Consider the following 14,557-nt stretch of genomic DNA (forward strand, 5'->3'; position numbering starts at 1 on the left):
GGAATGAGATTGCGGGAGGGTGAGGGGAGGCCAGTCGCTAGTTTGCCAAGTGTTCTCCCCTCGACAGTCTCAATCAGAACTGACTCCAGCTGGCTTTCCTGCTAGCAACGGTGATTGGCAGGCCAAGCATGGTTTGGGCCAGAGACTGAACCGACTCTTGCCTCTTACCTCAAGCTGAAGGCACATTGGCAGGGTGTGTCTGAGAATGAGTGGTGAGGTGATCAACACACCTCCCACTGCCCGTGTCGTGCTTGTTCTGTGGGCATGGGGACTGGGACTCCAGCACTAACCATGTACTGTGTCTCACTGAAAGGTGTCTAATGTCCACTCCCCTCGGCAGGTGAACCACCCCAAGGCAATGGCTGCTGGAGGCAATGGCACCGCTGTGACCCATTTCATCCTGCTTGGCCTCACAAACCATACGGACCTGCAGGGGCTGCTCTTCGGGTCCTTCCTGCTGATTTACACCGTGACACTGATGGGAAACCTGGGCATGATGGCCTTGATCCACGCTGACTCCCACCTCCACACCCCCATGTACTTCTTCCTCAGCACGCTCTCCTTTGTCGACGTCTGCTACTCCTCCGTGGTCACCCCCCGCTGCTGGCCGATTTCCACGCCATTGACAAGTCCATCTCCTACACTGGCTGCATGGCACAGATGGCTTTCTTGATACTTCATGGCACAGCCGAGTGCCTGCTCCTGGCCACCATGGCCTATGACCGGTTTGTGGCCATCTGCCACCCCCTTCTCTACCACACTCTCATGTCCAGGGGGATATGCATACGGCTGGTGGCTGTGGCCTACACCCTCAGCATAGCCAACTCAGCCGTGCAGACCAGCAATGTCTTCCGGCTGCCCTTCTGTGGCCCCAAACACATCAATGACTATTTCTGTGACATCACCCCTCTGCTGCAGCTTGTCTGCAGTGACACCACCACAGCTAACATAATTCTCTACATCTTCTCTGCCCTGGCAACCATGACCACCTTGACCATCATTCTGATATCCTACGGCTACATCCTGGTCACCATTGGGAGGATGAGCTCAGCAGAGGGCCGCTGAATGGCCCTCTCCACCTGTGCCTCCCACTTCATGGTCATATCTCTCTTTTATGGCACGGCCTTCTTCATGTACATCAAGCCCAGAGCGGGGGACTCAATGGACCAGGGCAAGGTCATCTCAGTGTTCTACACCATTGTCATCCCCATGCTGAACCCCTTGATCTACAGCCTGAGGAACAGGGAGGTAAAGGACTCTCTGAGAAGGAAGATCTGTGGGAAGATATTTCCTTAATGACCTCGATAGAAAAAGGTGGTGGGAATTACTGGGGGGAAGGGAACGCACAGCCCCACATACAGTCATTTGGTCTCATAAGGAGGAGCTGCTAACCACTACAGTTTGGGCGCAGAAGGCATTTGCTAAACAGCAAATGTGACTTAACATATTAAAGGGAAAAAAAATCTTCAGCCTATTTTGTGTTCAGGGAAATACAAAATGACTTCAGTTTGGCCCTTCTGTGAGGAGCAGTCTCCTGGCCAGACTGAGCACCACTGTTTGATGTTCTTAGATTTCACAGATTCATAGATGTGAAGACCATTAATACAAGCTTGTCGTAAGCGATGACTCTGGACTATTCTGTCATAGGTTTCAGAGATTGGTAAAGTTTAAGGCCAGAAGGGAAAATTAGATCCTTTAGTCACACAGGCCATTAAATTTCACCCAGTTACCCTTGTATTGAGCCCAACAACTTGTAATTGGCTAATACAAATCTTCCAGAAAGGCTTGATTAGAGGATTCCAAGAGATGGAGAATCCACCAATTACACTGGGAATTTGTTTCAATGGTTAATCAACCTCCCTGTGTGCTGTATATTCAGCATGAATCTCTCTAGCTTTAACTTCCAGCCATTGTTTCTTGTTATGCTATTCTACACTATTAAAGGGCCTTTTTGCAAATGGGTGCTATCACTAATTGCTCAATCATACTGTTACTAATAGGAAAGTACTTATGTTGGAGAACAGTAGAGTGAGTATGAGCAGTGTGATGCTTTGATGAACAGAAACAAAGTTGTTCTAACAGTGTTGCCAATCCCGCATGTTCAGAAATTATGAGTTGCCCCTCCACCTCAATCCAGAGAGCAGCTGAAAAGTCTTGAGATTTTAAAAAAGCATAAATTTGGGATTCTTCTTCACCTGCTGGTTACCGAGCCTGCAAAGTTCTCTGGCTTTGCATTTGTAAGTTTTCTTCTGTCACCACCAGTGGTAGAAACTGGCATTTTTATATTGAATGGAAGCTGTGAGTCTTAGCCAGTCTTGTGAGTCCAAGAGCTGGGGCTTGAAGAAAAAACATGAGATATTGCAAGATACATAATAATATCTCAAGAGCTGGTGACACTGTCCTGAATTCTTGTGGACTCTTGGCTGGCTTTTGTTGACTTGGAAATCACTGACTGTAATCCTCCTCCGCACCCTAGTTAGCCCTTCATGACACTGCACCCTATTTTCTTCATAATAATATTAGTATAATATGATTATATCATAATTATGATGTATTTTATGCAAGATGAGTCATGTGAGGTGTCATTGGAAAAGCTATGATTTGCTGAATATGATTATCCTATTTGTATGCATGTATCATTTCTGTATCTGAAGTTATTAATAATTACTCTGTATCTGTATCTCACATGTAGTTACTTCTGGGTAATACCCACTAGGCAAAATGCTCTCAGTCTAGATGGCTGGCTGGGAAGGGCCCATTCAAGTTAATGAGTCATTAGGAAGAAATAATAGGCCTTAGGAGAAGCTTATCTCCCACCTTGGGAGCCTTCCTAAGGATGCTACAGATAGCCTCCAAGTAATGGCTGCTGTCACACTTCAGGGACATGTAACCAGGCTCCCAAGGTGGGAGAGCCTTCCTAAGGATGCTACAGATAGCCTCCAAGTAATGGCTGCTGTCACACTTCAGGGACATGTAACCAGGTCACCTGGTGCTGGACTCCATCTTGGGATGTCAGTGTTTTTCCACTTCCTGGCATGGGAACCAAGCTTTAAAACAAAGAGTTCCTGCCATACGCAAAAGCTATTTAAGGCAGGGAGTGACATCATTTTGGTTCTTCACTGACTCCTCACCCAAAGAGACTCCTGAAAACACCTGAGGAACAAAGACTGAACTGGGAGAAATGCTGGACCCAACCTAAAGGGATTTTTGGCCTGTAAATGGAACATCTGGGCATTCCAAGCTGTAAGCAAGTGCAGCTGGCCCTTAAGATTTTGCATCCTGCTTGTATCATCATTTAGGGTGAGGATCTGCTATTAATATCCAATTTCTTTAGTATATTAAGCTTAGTTTGCATTTTTGTTTATTTGCTAGGTAATCTGCTTTGATCTGTTTGATATCCCTTATAATCACTTAAAGTCTATCTTTTCTAGTTAATAAATTTGTTTTTGCTTTGTCTAAAACCACTTTCCTGTCAGTCAGCTCCCTTCCTCAGTCTTGGTTTTGCTAGGCTAAACAAATCAAACTCTTTTAATCTCCTCTTCAGTAAAATAGGCCTTGGTCATCCTAGAGACCCTTCTCTGAAGCTCTCTGTGACTTTAGAAAGCAATGCTCCACCAGCTACTGTTACCCTGCCTGTGTGATATAGTATAAGTAGACTGAATGGCTTCCAATTGTTCATTCCCAACAGAACCTAGAGAGAAGTGCTGGGTACCTGCCCCTCTTTCTCCAAAGTCCTCACCTCCATCCTGGTGTTTATATTCTCTGGACAGAGGTGCTAACCTAGCAGAGAGCTTGTCATCCGCTCTTCCAATAGAATTAAAGAAAGATATGTGGCTGATATAATTTGTAATTCTTTCCATTTACAATGAACTCTTCTCTATTATGGATTTTTTGGGGGGCCACTTAGAAAGCTCAGTGCTACACAGGACTTGGGCCTGGAAGTTTCACGTATACTTCTCCTCCAGGACACAATGACACATGGTAGGTTGCCTTAGCTAGTTACAAAGCACTTGGATGCACCCCTTAATTCTACAGAGAAGACGAAAGATGGGCCAGTAGAAGTCTAAGATGAGAGCCAGCAGGATGGTCCATTGGGATCCTAGCACTGGATGTGGAAGACCAAGGTTCAATTCACTGATTTCCTGTGTGCACCTTGGGCAAGTTACATAGGTCCAGATTATCAAAGGTATTTAGGTGCCTAACTCCTATTGAAATAGATGTCTTAATACCTTTGAGGATCTGGGCTTTGTGTGCCTCACTTCCCCATCTGTACAATGGGAATAACAGCACTGCCCTACCTGACAGGTGTGTTGTGAGGGAAAATACATGAAAGATCATGAAGTGCTCAGATGCAGAGGTGATGAGGCCATACAAGTAGCTAGTATTCAAGTACAATTAATCCTGAGATCTTCCCCATGACATAGTCAAAAGCACAAATCCTATTCCAGGCAGAGTTATTAATCCTAACAAGGAAGAAGTGCAAGAGACTCCATGAAGTCTACCAGGGACTTTGCTGTTACTGTTAATTTTACATGGATGGTGCACAGACTCTGCAGCGAGGGGCAGCAAGATGAAACCCTAAAATGAATGCTGATTTCTGCCTTGACCCAGGGAAGCCACTGAAGGTGCAATGGGTATAATCCAGGATAATGCCAGGTCCAGCTGCTGAACCATCAAAGGTTCAATAGGAGGGAATTGGGAGAAGAAAATCCATGGAAACATTTCAGTGGCTGAATAGAGAGTTTTTGGAGACAGCTGTCAGTTTCCAGGATGCTTTTACTGAGGGAATAAATATTTTAAGGGATGAAAATATTTTGGAAAGGAAAGTAACTTTATTCCTCATCTCCCCACATTGCACTGATCCTGAAGCCACCATGCCCAGCCTTTAAAATAATCACTTGATATGGCAGAGTAAGCGCTACCTTCAAATTACTCAACAAGAAGATAATTGTTTTGGGGCTCTGTCACACAAGCAGCAAAAAAGGGTCTCCAAGGTCCCTGGATGGAGTTAAAGGCAGAGCAGCTTCTAACAGAAACTTTAGTGCAACAGTTGCTGTCTCCTTTGGTTCATCTGGTGCGGCGGCTGCAGATGGGACCCCACGAGGGTCCCTCGGTTCTGTTCGTGGGTGTGGGGATGCCCATCCAGCAGCTCGATCAGGTCCGAGGACCCCACTAAATATTCCCCCTTGAAGCACCTGGCTGCTGGTTCTAGCAAAACCAGACATCAGCAGGTATCTTTCCTCCCTCCAGAAGAACGTGACCTGCTGAAGAACACGATTTTGGAGTGATCCCTTTCTTAGTGGACAGGGGGAAGCTTGGCAGGTATAGTATGAACTGTCTATGTTTGCAGTGGTTGCATCTCCATGTAAGAGTGATGGTCTTGCAATTAGGCATGGAGCTTTGTTCATGAATTATGGCAGTGCAGCAGTGATTCTATAGTTAATGCTGAGTTTGGAACTCCATTGCAATCTTCTTCTCACCTGCCCCCCCTTCCCACCCGAACTTTTGATCCACATGAGACATTTATTTGCAATTTTTTCTGTGTAAGAGCCAAGAGTGAAAATTTGGTGCCCAACCTGCTTAGGCAGCTTTGAAAATCCTGCTAGGCACTCAAGTGCATCTTTAGTAGCCTAAATACCATTGGAAAACTGGCCCTAAGTCCTGCTGAGATCAGTTGGAGCTGTTAGGGCTAAGAAGTTTTGAAAAGCCTGACCCAGTGTTTAAAATTCTCACATGAAATTCTCAGATGATGTAAATTAATGCACTCCCATTCACTCCTCTCTCTCTCGCTCATGGCTCTCACAACATCCTTCCATCTTTGCCAGTCTCCTACTGCAGTCTTAGCTTCCTCCCATGTCATTTTGGTAGCTTTCAGTTCTGCTTCATTGTGCATGTCCATGTTATCCTTGGTCTACCTGTTCGCCTCTTGCCCTGGGGGCTCCAGTCTAATGCCTGCCTTGTTATGTTATTTGGGTCTTTCCTCCATGTATGTCTTAGCCATCTCCATTTTCCTTCCATAATTTCCTGAGCTATCAGTTTCTGTTTTGTCCTTCTCCATAATTCTTGGTTTGTGATAATTTCTGCCCATCTGATATTGAGGTTTTTTTCTAAGACAGCTGTTTATGGAAACTTCTGGAGTTTAGACAGTAAGGTCTTAATAAATCTCCAAGTTTCAGCATCACATATACACCATTCACTTCATTGGGGCTATTGTGAGAGGAAGTGAACAGAAATGCCTGAGCAACCTTCTCTAGATCATTCATTATTATATATCCCATGTCATGTGCCCATCTCATTCCTCTCCTCTTTAAGCAAACCTAAACTTTGATTATTCTTTTTGTACCAGCATATTGGTTAGTTGGTGTTGAGTAACAACATGAGAAGACAATGTTATTAAAATTAATCTAGCCATTTATTAAGAGAATTATTTACAGAAATGCTGCAACTACAGATAGCATTCCAGCCATGTGCACACAGACTAATTCTCTGATGTCTCCTCCAAACTCTTCCCTCTGCAACCTGGGATTCTCCCTCCCAGATCCATGTAGGTAGCTATGTGGTGCTGAGTGCCTTCAACTCTCTGCTGGAGGTTTTGAGAATGCTCAGCATCTCACAGGATTGGCCTTAGTCACTGTTGAACAATAGGGAAGTTCTAGTATCTCAATATTAATAGATTCTAAGGCCAGAAGGATCCATTATGATCCTCCAGTCCAACCTCCTGTACAACACAGGCAATAGAACTTCCCCAGAATAATTCCTCTTTGAACTAGAGTATATTATCTAGAAAAATATCCAATCTTGATTTATAAATTGCCAGTGATGGAGAATCCACAACAACCCTTGGTAAATTGTTCCAATGATTAATTACTCTCATTGTTAAAAAATTATGCCTTGTTGTCAGTCTGAATTTGTCTAGCTTCAATTTCTAGCCATTGGACATTTGCTTTGTCTGCTAAACTGAAGAGATCATTATCAAATGTTTATTCCCTGGGAGATACCTATAGACTGTAATCAAGTCATCCCTTATCCTTCTTTTTGTTATGCTAAATAGTTTGAATCCCTTGAGTTTATCACTCCACTGATTGCAGAGACCGCAGAAGAAGCTAGGAACGTAAGCAGCTCTCATATACATCTTTCATCAATCCTCCAACCCAATACAGGATGCTGTCCTGGGGACTCAGATGTATGAGTACCTTGTCTTTCTCTAGGACTTGGGAAAACATTTCCCCTGAAATTTTCTGATTATTGCTCTTAGTTACCAAGATGCGTTTTCTCCTGTGGTACCATTTGCTCATCATAGAAACTAGGGATGAAAAAAAAAATCAGTAGGTCCCCTCCAGTTCATAGGGTATGTCTACGCTGCAGTTGGTGAGGAGGGATAGCTCAGTGGTTTGGGGTATTGGCCTGCTAAACCCAGGGTTGTGAGCTCAATCTTTGAGGGGGCCATTTAGGGATCTGGGGTAAAAATCTGTTTGGGGATTGGTCCTGCTTTGAGCTGGGGATTGAACTAGATGACCTCCTGAGGTCCCTTCCAACCCTGATATTTTATGACACCTGGGGCAGGCTGGCCTATGCCTGCTGAGTCAGGCTCTCAGGTTAAGGGGTTGTTTCATGGTGGTGCAGACATATGGACTCAGGCTGCAGCCCAAGCTCTGGGACCTTCCAATCTCATAGGGTCCTTGAGCTTGCACCTCTACACTGCAGTGAAACAGCCTGTAGCAGTGTGGGACTCACCCCTGCAGCATCTCCTGCTGGTTGTCTCAGGGAATTAGCTCTTCGAGCATCCTCTGCAGGCCAGGGTCCTGCTGCTGCTTTGCCCCCTGTGTCCCTCCCAGGACCCAGTGCCCTTTGTCTTTGGTCACTGCCCCCTGGCAATACCCCCACAATCTCAGGGTCTCCCTACCAGGGGAAACCCCAACCCTCTATCCCTGCCTTGCCTCAGTCATGGGCTACTGACAGTCACCAATCAGCCCCCATTTCTGGGGCAGACTGCAGTATAAGCCACTCATCACTAGCAAGGAGGGTTTGGACCTGCTGCCTCTGCCTACCCATGAGCTGGCCCCTGCAGCCCCAGTACCCATTGGCCTTCTGCTAGGCTGCAGCCAGTGGCTTTCCAGGCTGGAGCTCCCCAGCTCCCCTGTCTTTCCCCAGCCCTGCTATACTCAGGTACCCTGCCTCCACCTTCCTCTCCAAACAGAGAGAGGTGCCTGGCTCCCAGCCTCTTTATACAGGCCAGCTGGGGCCTGATTGGGGCATGGCCCAGCTGCGGCTATTTCCCCAATCAGACCAGGGTTTTCTCCCTTCTGCAGCCCCAGCCTTCTGCAGGGCTTATCCAACCCCTTCAGGGCTGGAGTGGGGGTGTTCACCTGGCTACACAGCCCCATTAACCTGAGCCCCATAAACCAGAGTCAGCTGGCATGGGCCAGCCCCAGGCATCCAACTGCAGTGACATACCCTTAGTTTGCTCCCTGCAGTGAACTGTGCAGTTATTTTTAAATGATTCAAGAGGTGTGACTCCCAGGACTTCTGTTACACAGGCTGGTTGACCAGGATATCAGGAAATGTCCCTGATCTTCTGCCTACGTTTTCCTTTGATCAGATTCAGCCCAACATCCCTAGGTATGTATCATCCTTGGAGCATCCTAAACAACTCCTCACCATCCTGGATGTGTCTGTTGACTATGTCCCCAGCTGGTGTCAATTGGCTGCAGCGCCACTGGAGGTAATAGTTGCACCAATTTACCCCAGCTCAGGATCTGGCTCAATGATTCTATCATATTCTCAATTCAGCCCTTTACTAAGCCCTCTCTTCATGCTTAACTCTGCTAATATTTCCTCATAACTACAATGGAGCTAATAATTACTTTTTCAGATTGATGGTTGAAATGAAAAAAGAAATGGTTTCAGGTCAACCTGGAATTTTTTTTTCATGATCTTTTGTTTTGTACCATTTGCAGGTGGGTTTGTGGGGGAGGGGGTTGTGGGTTTTTTTGAAAAAATAAAATAAAAATAAATGTAGCTAAATATGTGAAACAAAATGCCTTTTTGACATGAAAAGCCAGAATGTTTTGTTTCAAAAATGTCAAAACTAAATGTTTCAACTTTTTAAAAACAATCTTTTTTTTTTCTGGCTAAAACTTTTTGCTGAAATTCAACCTGAATTCGTGAATAGTTTTGGTAGATTCAAAACTGCATATTTCATCGAATAAACTATTCCTCTGAAAACATTTCACCTTGCTCTGCCCATATCTTTGTCTCCAGGGCCCTCCACTTCACCGGTATCTTATGGTATCAAGGTGCTCAAAACTGAATAGAAAACACCAGAGATCTCTCTTATCCCCTTGCAGGATGCAAATAAGATACTAGGAGCATCTTGTATCCTGCAAGGGAGAGAATATAGCCCTCGGTTTGGTCATAGCAGAGACACAGAGAGAGGCACCAGCCCTTCTCTGATCTCTGTGCCTGCTGTCCCCTGAATTCTCTCTCTGCTTGCCTCTTGCCCTTAGCCCCCGTCCCATTCCTCCTCCTTCTCTCACAGCTGCTGTTCCTCTGAAGGTAACACCCTTGGCCTATACGAGCATGGAGAACCGAACGTCTGTCACCGAGTTCATCCTGCTGGGCTTTCCTCTCCTGCGCCAGCTTTGGCTCCTCTCCTTTGCCATCTTCCTGGCCATCTACCTCGTCACGCTGCTTGGCAATGCGGTGATCATCGCCCTCTCCCAGCTGGAGGCTGGCCTGCGCACCCCCATGTACTTCTTTCTCAAAAACTTCTCCCTGCTGGAGATGTGCTACACCTCGGTCACAGTGCCCCGGCTGCTGGGAGATCTCCAGCACGGCCATCGTGCCATCTCCTTCCGCACCTGCATTGCCCAGATGTACTTCTTCTTCTTCTTCGGCTCCACAGAGTTCTTCCTCCTGGCTACGATGGCTTATGACCGGTACCTGGCCATCTGCCACCCGCTGCGATACCCGGTGCTCATGAATGGCCGAGCCTGTGCCCGTCTGGCCCTCGCCTCCTGGGTGAGTGGCTTCCTTACCCCCTTCCTTCCCACAGCCTTCATCTCACAGCTGCCCTTCTGTGGCACCAACCAAATCAACCACTTCTTCTGTGACACAGGGCCCCTGCTGAGACTGTCAACCGGTGATACCCATCTGGCCAACATCTTGGTCTTCCTGGTCTCGGCGGTGGTGGTGCTCAGCTCCTTCCTCCTGACCCTCACCTCCTACACCCTGATTGTCTTCACCATCTGCCGTATCCCGTCAGCCACGGGGAGACACAAAGCATTCTCCACATGTGCCAGCCACCTCACTGTCGTCATCATCTTCTACGGCACAGTCATATTCATGTACATTCATCCTGGATCTGGCCGGGCCTCTGACATGGACAAGGTGGTGTCAGTCTTCTATGCCATTATCATCCCGCTGTTGAACCCTGTCATCTATACCCTGAGGAACAGGGACTTCAAGAGAGCGCTAGGGAAGGCCCTGAGGAGAGTGAAAGCTGCTTTTACTGTCCTGACCTAAACCTCATCGCACCCTATCAATGGGATCTGAAGTGGCCAAGCTGGCTGTGTATCCGCAGAGAGGAATGATCTTCATGGAGCTGACTCGCCAGCTGGGACTCATTTCCAGACATCTTTCATATAGCTTAAGGCCAGGAGGGATCATTAGATCATTGAGCGTGACCCCCAAAAAGCTACTGTCACCCCCAAGGAGATGATGTAGATTCCTGGAGCTCTGTCTACTGGCAGCTCAGGGAGGAGCAAAGGCAAACTCAGAGTCCGCCCGGCAACCAATAGAGAGTGAGATGCTCCTCCCAGGGAGTTCAGAAAAGGAGAGAAGCTTTTTGGAGAGGCTGGAGCCAGCCAGGGGCCAGAGCAGGACTGGCTGTGTGGGGAGCTGGTGAGTCCCAGGCCTGCTGCAGGGTTCCCCCTGAGAACTGGCCTCTAGGGACCTGACAGCAGATCCCTCATCTGGGTTTTTCTTCCCCACGGATGATTCCCAATTGTTATGTTTGCTGAGAAATTTCCCTAGCCAGGCTGGGTTCACCTCCAGCTCCCTAGGTGAGACTAGTCACCACATGGTCAGCGCTGCTAGTCCAGGGAAGCTGCCTGCTGAGTGTGTGACTGGAGGCTGGGCTAGGAGGCTACAGTTTGGATGTTAGGGTAGTTGTATAACCTACACCTTGAGCCTTGCACCCCTTTTGTGATGAGGGGAGATCCTGGGACCAACACAGCCTGATTCCTGCTTGGGGAGGATCCCTGACAGCAGACCACAGCCCCTGGAATCGTCCAGTGTCATCTTCAAACCTGAAGTTCATTCATGGAGTTCGTGAGTGCACTAGGTTTTAGTTAGTTAGTAAGGAAATTTGTTCTGGGGACCTTCTACTCCCTGAACTGTGTCCTCAACCTAGGGAGCAAGGGTTTGAGGATTTTATAACCTGCTGCTTATTACACCTGTGGAGGGATTCGCCACCTCCTCCCACTTGTGGGTCTTTTGGGCTGTACTGAACCCAGTCAACCACACTGCTAAACCACTGCAGAAAATTTTATAGGTCATCAAGGGCCCCAGCAAAGTACACGTACCAACAGGACACTAATTTTACACTTGTTACATTAAGTCATGGGTATTTTAAGTGTGGGCACTAGTGACCCAAAAAATAGTGTTTCACCCTGGTATGTTGTTTATGTTGCCTGTTTAATATAATTATTGTGTTGAATATATTTTTAGGTGTTGTGTTATTTCTTGGATGTCTCCAACTATCTGGCAAGTAAGTGGGCATTACTCTGTAGGTAGAATTTTCTGCCCAAGCTGCCCTGGTGACTCTGCCAGGAAGGAGCGAAGGGGGTGGAGGCACTGCCAAATAATTTCATAGCAAAAAAGAAAAAAGATTCACCCTGCTGCCTGAGTGGCGGGATCCAAAAGAGCCCAGACCTGCCCATCAAAACCTGTAATCGGATTGCTATTAAAGGAGGTAACCAGGTGGAGAGGGGCACTACACTACAGCTGGAACTGGGACAGGAATCTTGGACCCTCAGATTAAAAGTTTGTTACTCTTCTAACTGAGCTATCCAGGCAGGGATGGAGGTCAAGCAATAAAATCAATGTACTCAAGGTGTGTTAAACTCTCTCCCTTTCTTTCTAAGATCAGAAATTTCCTGTTATCATTAATTATTATTATTATGGTCCTATCTAGAGTGTCCAACTGTTCTCCGTTGCACTGAGGACTGTACATGCACAGGCAGATCGTTTCACAAGAAGGGGGTTATACATCTATTTGTGACAGTGCAGGTGAGCCAGCATGCCAGAGTTTAAAAATCCTAGTGGTCAGAGAAGGTGATATGGGCATCGGGCTTTCTGAGTTCTAAGCTCACTGTTGCTATTGATTTATGTGCCTTTGGGCAAATGGTTGCATTGCTGCGCCTCAGTTTCCCCAATCATGAATGGGACTGATGATAACACTCACCCACCTCACATTTCCCCTATGGAGAACCATGAAAAGTCTGATCTATTTTTATGGAAAAAACAGGAGAGACTCAGTTTCCCCTCTTACCTTGTATTGCTATCTGGCAGAGGGGAAGGGGTTAACTTCTTGTCCTGTGGGACGCTGTGACAAAGTGAGACCTTATAAGTGTGGAAACATCAAAGACTATTATATTGAGGTGTTGCAGACACTATTGGCACATGGGGTATTCATTATATTGTATTAAGTGATGTATGTATCTCTGTGTTCCTGGCTCACTGGTGCATTACCTGGGGAATCTAGAATCAGTAGTGGGGAATTAAGGCAAATTCCTAGACAAACAAATCTGAAGAAGTACCAGCCCTGGTGACTCCATGTGGCAGATGGGTGATGCCTGATAAGCTTGGCATGCATGTAGAATATGTATTGTTTTATTATAAGTTTCCTCTGTAATGATTATGATTATGCTGTCTGTATGTGTGTATCATTTTTGTAGTTGAAGTTATGAATATTGGCTATGTACTGGCATTTCAATGTGTTTTGATTCTAAATAGCCTCAGTGAAGCATTTGGACAGCTTCTTGAGAAAGGACTATTCTCAGTAAGTGCCCAATCAAGAAACACTTAACTGATAATGGAGTTTGGGAGACGCCAACCCACATCTGAGCTTTCCTGGGAACGTTCAAAATAACATGTAAACAATGGTGTCGGCCTGTAAAGAGCTAAGTCATACATGGACATGTGACTTGCCCATGTGTCTCCAAACTCCATCTTGCTGCTGTGACCTTCCATGGACAGAGGATATAAAAGGCCCCGAAAACCCCTCCATCTTGTCTTTGATCCTGCTTCTTGCCTCTGGAAGAACCTTGCTACAAACTGAAGCTCTAAACAAAGCACTGAATGACCCATCCCAGCAGGGGATGTACTCCAGAGACTTGATTTGAACCTGAAGTTTATTTCATCACTGCTACAAGCCTGAACCAACGACTTTGCCATTACTGTATGTAATTGTTTCCATTTAACCAGTTCTAGCTCTCATCTATATTTCTTTCTTTTTATGAATAAACCTTTAGATTTTAGATTCTAAAGGATTGGCAACAGCGTGATTTGTGGGTAAGATCTGTTTTGTATATTGACTTGGGTCTGGGGTTTGGTCCTTTGGGATCAGGAGAACCTTTTTTCTTTTACTGGAGTATTGGTTTTCATAACCATTTGTCCCCATAATGAGTGGCACTGGTGGTGATACTAGGAAACTGGAGTGTCTAAGGGAATTGCTTGTGTGACTTATGATTAGCCGATGGGGTAAAACCAAAGTCTTCTCTGTTTGGCTGGTTTGGTTTGCCTTGGTGTGAAAAAGGAACCCTGCCTTGGGCTGGAACTGCCCTGCTCTAAGCAATTTGTCCTGAATTGGTACTCTCAGAAGTGTCCCGCCAAAGGCAGCATTGTTACAAGCCCCCATCCAGTAACCTGGGAAAATTACACACCACTCCTGGGTGCCTCTGAGAGGCAACACTTCCCCACTCGCAAGCACAGAGTCTGAATATAGGAAAGAAACTTGTAATGAAAGGAGAGAAGTCACCAAACATTAATTAGGGAAAATACCACAAGTGGGATTCATAATCATAAAGCTGTGAGCAGGACACCCACCCCAGAGTGCATGAGGCAGTGCCTTCCGCCTCATTTTTGTGAGTTCTACAACCAAAATTTCCTTTACTGTGACCCCCTCTGCTCCCTCACCATACCCTGCTCACAGTGGTTGTCCTTGGTCAGTGAGGGCCCAGGGTTCAGAGATGCATCTGTCTGAGTTCTCCTGCCACCTGGGGAAGAAGGCACTTTGCTTGCTCCACTGTCTGAGCGCTTCAAATTATATATATGTTGATATATGCCATCGTGTGCTAGCAATCCCCTCTGCCATATACTTTGGCCAAACTGGACAGTCTCTACGCAAAAGAATAAATGGACACAAATCAGACATCAAGAATTGTAACATTCAAAAACTAGTAGGAGAACACTTCAATCTCCCTGGACACTCAATAATAGACTTAAAAGTGGCAATTCTTCAACAAAAAAACTTCAAAAACAGACTCCAACAAGA

General features: G+C 46.2%; 1 protein-coding gene and 1 pseudogene across 1 annotated transcript; both read left to right on the forward strand.

The window, feature by feature from the left end:
• Positions 1 to 358: 358 nt before the first annotated feature.
• LOC115651292 lies at positions 359 to 1,296 on the forward strand (annotated as a pseudogene).
• Positions 1,297 to 9,579: 8,283 nt separating this feature from the next.
• Positions 9,580 to 10,532, forward strand: LOC115651638 (olfactory receptor 11L1-like). Its single transcript, XM_030562732.1, has one exon. It carries the CDS (start codon positions 9,580 to 9,582, stop codon positions 10,522 to 10,524), a length of 945 nt encoding a protein of 314 aa, XP_030418592.1. The 3' UTR covers positions 10,525 to 10,532.
• Positions 10,533 to 14,557: the final 4,025 nt, after the last annotated feature.

The sequence above is a fragment of the Gopherus evgoodei genome, chromosome 4, assembly GCF_007399415.2.
Source record: "Gopherus evgoodei ecotype Sinaloan lineage chromosome 4, rGopEvg1_v1.p, whole genome shotgun sequence".
NCBI classification, from domain to species: Eukaryota; Metazoa; Chordata; order Testudines; family Testudinidae; genus Gopherus; species Gopherus evgoodei.

Excerpts from the sequence above, each read along its gene's own strand:
- LOC115651638 (XM_030562732.1), top strand. The coding sequence starts at position 9,580 with ATGGAGAACCGAACGTCTGTCACCGAGTTCATCCTGCTGGGCTTTCCT.